Here is a 5,018-nt window from a genome sequence, read left to right on the forward strand (position 1 = left end):
GTGGAGCTTTGAGGAGAGCCTGAGGAGAGCTTTGACTCAAAACAGAGTGCTTTGACATGAAACAGCACATCTTTACACTTGCTGAGCACTCTTCTCAGCACTCTTCTCATCCTAATCCAAAACATAGCACCCTTTCCACCTACTAGGAGGAAAATTAGCTCTGTCCTAACTGAAACCAGGACAAGAGTGCACTCTATTCCATCATCCAGGTCATTGACAAATAAGTTGAACAGGACTGGACTCAGTGTAGGTCCCTGGGAGACACTGCTGGCTACAGGCCTCCAACTAGACTCTGTTCCACTAAGCACGACCCTCTGAACTCTGCCATCCAGCCAGCTCACAACCCACCTCACCGACCACTCCTCCATCTCATACTTCCTCAGCTAGCCTATGAGGATGTTATGGGAGACAGTGCTGAAAGCCTTGCTGAAGTCAAAGTAGACAACATCTGCTGCTCTCCCCTCACCCACTCAGCTAGTCATTCCATCATAGAAGCCTATCAAGTTGGTGAAGCATGGTTGCCCTTGGTGAACCCGTACTGACTACTCCTGATCACCTTCTTCTCTTCCACATGCTGGAGATGACCTCCAGGATGAGCTGTTCCATTGCCTTTCCAGGGATGGAGGTGAGGCTGACGGGCCTGTAGTTGCCTGGGGCCTCCTTCTTGCCCTTGTTGAAGAGCGGTATGACATGAGCTTTCTTCCAGTCTTCAGGCAGCTCTCCTGTTCTCCATGACCTTTCAAAAATGATTGGCCAGCAGTAACATCTGCCAGCTCCCTCAGAACTCATGAACGTATCCCATCGGGGTCCATGAATTTGTGGCTGTCAAATTTGCCGAAGAGATCTCTGACCTGATCCTCTTCAACCAACGGAGAGTCCTCGTTTCTCCAGATTTCTTCCCTTGTTCCTAATGCCAGAGATTCCGGAGGGCTGCTCTTAGCTGTGAAGACTGAAGCGAAGAAGGCATTCAGTAATTCTGCCTTCTCTGTATCCTTTGTCACGAGGGCACCCACCTCATTAAGCAGTGGGCCCACATTTTCCTTCCTCTTCCTTCTGCTCTTGATATATTTGAAAAAGACCTTTCCTTGGACAATGTCCCTATATTCTTCCCAAGTGGCTTGTCCCCTTTTCCACTTTATGTGTACTTCCTTCTTCCATTTCAGTCATTCCAGGATCTCCTTGATCATCCTAGCAGGTCTCCTGCTCCCTTTGTCTGACATTTTGCTCACAGGAATACATACCTCTTGAGCTTGGAGGACTTGGAGGTCAGTGCGCTATTGCTGCCGGTGCACCGTTGTGGCAGCCATCAGCACCTGCTCTTCGGCTCTCAGCAACCCCACAACAGAAGGGTCCTGTGCGAGACAAGGCAAGGTAGAAAACTATTTGATGTTCGCTGCATTCAAGGCAGTTATGCCAACAGCCCTCTGGTACCCTTTTGTTTAGTAGTTTACACTTGGGGAAAAAAAAAAAAAAGAAGACAGAAACACAATCTGGAGGCATGTCATTAGGGTTACCCAATGCTCACATTCCTCAAGAGCTATCATGACTGGCCCGAAAGAAAGAAGGGGAAGGTGCCATGCCTTGCTCCCTCCACCAAGTGGACTCATGAGTGTCATAGCAGTAGCACCTCAAATAGTATTTATTGGTGCAGATTTAGGGAAAGCATCACAAGCCCATATTTGCTTTCCTAGTGGTAACTTAATAGTTTCTTGCAATCTGTAGTTGCTTTACAGGTAGGGATTTGTAGCAATTTGTAATACAGACATTCATGAAAAGAGCAAGGAGGTGTCCTTGTGAACTATGGAATCCTACCAACCTACTGCTGCGATCCATGGGTGGGCTGACCCTCATAGGTCCTGATCGTTGATACTGTGATGCCCTTGGAGAGGTCCTCAGAGCTGCAGGAGCAACCATTTAAGTGGGGTTTGGTGACAGCCTTTTGCTGCAGAGAACAGACCCAATGACAAGGGCTGGGCCATTCAGATGCCTCAGTGCCATGAAAATGGCTTTTTTCTGCTCAGGTCTGCTGCCCCCTCACACACAGCCAGGCCTATGGCTCATCTCCTTGTGGAGGATGAGGAGGCAAAGCTCTGCTGGTGCCTAAGTAAGGAAGAAATACTCCACCTGTGGAAGGACAGGGCTGGAGGGGAGGTGGCACAGAACAGGCACTGGCCACTTTCTCCTACTCACCACCCAGGGAGACTTGAGACCACAGGTCAGTGTCTGCACTGCCCACAGGTACCTGCAGCCCTGCATTCTGAGATTCATCTTCTCTCCTTCTGTAAATAATATTTTTACTTCGTTTCTCAAAGTTTGTGTTGGTGGACCTGGTACCTGGCACTGAAAGGCTGTGTCTCCCACCCTGTTTTTTTGGTGAGCTTTTCCCATTGGAGAAGCAGAGCAACAGCTAATTGATTCTAGAAGACAACTGAAAGAGCTTCTTCAGTGAATGCTTGAGCTCCTGGTTCCTCATGCTGTAGATGAGGGGGTTCACTGCTGGAGGTAACACTGAGTACAGAAATGCCACCACAAGGTCCAGGTATAGGGAGGAGATGTTAGGGGGCTTCAAGCCAGCAAACATAATAGTGCTGAGATAAAGGGAGACCACGGCCAGGTGAGGGAAGCATGTGGAAAAGGCTTTGTGCTTGCCCTGCTCAGAGGGCATCCTCAGCACGGCCCTGAAGATATGCACATAGGACACCACAATGAAAACAAAACAGCCAAGACCTAAACAAAAGCTAAATACAATAAACCCAATTTCCCTGAGGTAGGCATCTGAACAGGAGAGCTTGAGAATCTGGGGAATTTCACAGAAGAACTGGTCCACAGCATTGCCTTGGCAGAGGGGAAGGGAAAATGTAGCGGCCGTGTGCAGGACAGCATTGAGAAAGCCACTGCCCCAGGCAGCTGCTGCCATGGTGGCACAAGCTCTGCTGCCCAGGAGGCTCCCATAATGCAGGGGCTTGCAGATGGCAACGTAGCGGTCGTAGGCCATGGCAGTGAGAAGAAAAACCTCTGCTCCAGACAAGAAAATAAACAGAAAAACCTGTGCAGCACACCCTTGATAGGAGATGACCCTTGAGTCCCAGAGGGCATTGGCCATGGCTTTGGGCAGAGTGGTGGAGATGCAGCCCAGGTCGAGGAGGGCAAGGTTGAGGAGGAAGAAGTACATGGGGGTGTGGAGGTGGTGGTTGCAGGCTATGGTGGTGAGGATGAGGCCGTTGCCCAGGAGGGCAGCCAGGTAGATGCCCAGGAAGAGCGCAAAGTGCAGGAGCTGCAGCTCCCATGTGTCTGCGAATGCCAGCAGGAGGAACTCACTCACAGAGCTGATGTTGGGCATTTGCTGATTCTGGACATGGACACTGCCAAATGAGAAAAAAATAGAGAGTGTCACGAGTAAAGTCTTTGAGCAAAATTCAGTTAATTCCCAATTAAAGCCTTACATTTCCTGTTTCTAGAGGATCTTTTTCTCTCTCCCTGACTGGAGCCCTGCTCTGCATTTCCTGAGTAACCTGTACACTGCAGCCTCCTCTGCCCATCAGCTCCCAAGGAGCCTGCTCTGCTCCATTCAAGGTTCCAAGAGGGAAGGTTCCTGGGAAGTGGCTTCCTCTGCTGAGTGAGGGGTGTTTGTGCGACTCTGTGTGCATCTTCCCTGTTCAATATCCAGGAGACAAAATCAGCAGGTGGATTGTGCGTATCTGGCCGGAGAGAACAGGAAGCATCTCCTCCTGCTTCACCCGCCATGCACAGCACTCCCTGTCAGAATCAGACACCACCAGCTACCACGCTGGGGAAGGGGGAGAAGCAGGCATGGGCAGGCAGGGCAGACCCAACCCAGTGCAGAAGCTGCGGTGTCAGTGAGGTAGAGCCTGTCCTCACAGCCCTGTGCCATCTGGCTAGCACAGACAGGAGAGGGACAAGAGCTCTGGAGTGGAAGAAGCATTTGGAATATGCTCCTTGTCATATGGTAGGAATTTGGGGGTAAGACCTCTGTGGAGCAGGAGTTGGACTTGATGGTCCTTGTGGGTCCCTTCCAACTTTTGCTCTTCTATGATTCAATGATTCTGTGCCTTCTTCCATGGAGGAAAGTGGAGGGGGCCTGCAGCAAATGTGACTACTTACACAGAGATTTAGGGTTCAGACACCCCATATTCTCAGCCCCCCATATTGTACAAGCCATGACAGAAGCTCTGAGGGGAAGAGAGGAGACCAGGGGATGCTGCAAGGAAGGCGCCTGCACTGCAGGGGATGGCAGGGAGGGAGCAACTCCCTCTCACAGCCTGCCCATGTCCCTGTTGCCTGCAGCTGTCCATGCCAGCAGCTCTTTCTCTGTCCCCATGTCTCCTCCCATCCATGCTCACGGACACCATTCCACCCACTGTGTGCCCAGCTCTGCCCTGCAGACACCTCCTGGGGATGGGGACAGCTCTGGGGACATCTCCCTATCTGCAGGTCCTAAAGAATAGCACAGAAAAGCCCTAGTGCACTCTGTGAGCAGAGAGAAGAAAAGGGATATTTTGAGGTTTGTCACTGACATCTTTATGTCTAAGTTCAGTGAAACAGGAAGCTCAGTTACCTGTGCAAATCCAACCACTCTTAACATGGAACCTACCCCACAATCAAGGCAAGGAGAGGCAGGCAGAGAGTGCAGAAAGAGCCTTCTCTTTGCAGGCAGCCCCTGCCCTGCCCTTCCTCTGCTCAAGCCCCTGGGCTCCCCCGGCAGGCAGAGTGCTGAGCCTGGCAGGCAGCAGAGGCCCTGCCCCAGCACACAGCCCCTGGGGCACAGCAGGGACCCTGCTCTGCACCACAGCCCTGGGCACCCCTGCAGCTGCCCTGCAGCACCTTCTCCTCCACACCGCACAAGCCACGAGAGACATCCTGGCAGCTCCTGGCCAGGCAGAGACATCCCACACCCAGAAGCCCCTTCCACGAACCTCGCCTGCACTGTCCTGCAGCCAGAGACTTACCGTGGGCAGAGCTGTGAAGGTTTCTCCTGCACTGAGCTCTCCTCTGCGTAC

The 5,018-nt window shown here is 51.8% G+C and overlaps 1 protein-coding gene across 1 annotated transcript; it reads right to left on the reverse strand.

Moving 5' to 3' along the window:
- Nucleotides 1-2,407: 2,407 nt before the first annotated feature.
- Nucleotides 2,408-3,340, reverse strand: LOC309891167 (olfactory receptor 14C36-like; the record flags this gene model as incomplete). Its single annotated transcript, XM_082785549.1, has 1 exon — nucleotides 2,408-3,340. One exon carries the CDS (start codon nucleotides 3,338-3,340, stop codon nucleotides 2,408-2,410), a length of 933 nt encoding a protein of 310 aa, XP_082641675.1.
- Between the last annotated feature and the right edge of the window lie 1,678 nt (nucleotides 3,341-5,018).

Source organism: Aythya marila (genome assembly GCF_965140915.1).
Source record: "Aythya marila genome assembly, contig: HAP1_HAP1_SCAFFOLD_192, whole genome shotgun sequence".
Taxonomy (NCBI): domain Eukaryota; kingdom Metazoa; phylum Chordata; class Aves; order Anseriformes; family Anatidae; genus Aythya; species Aythya marila.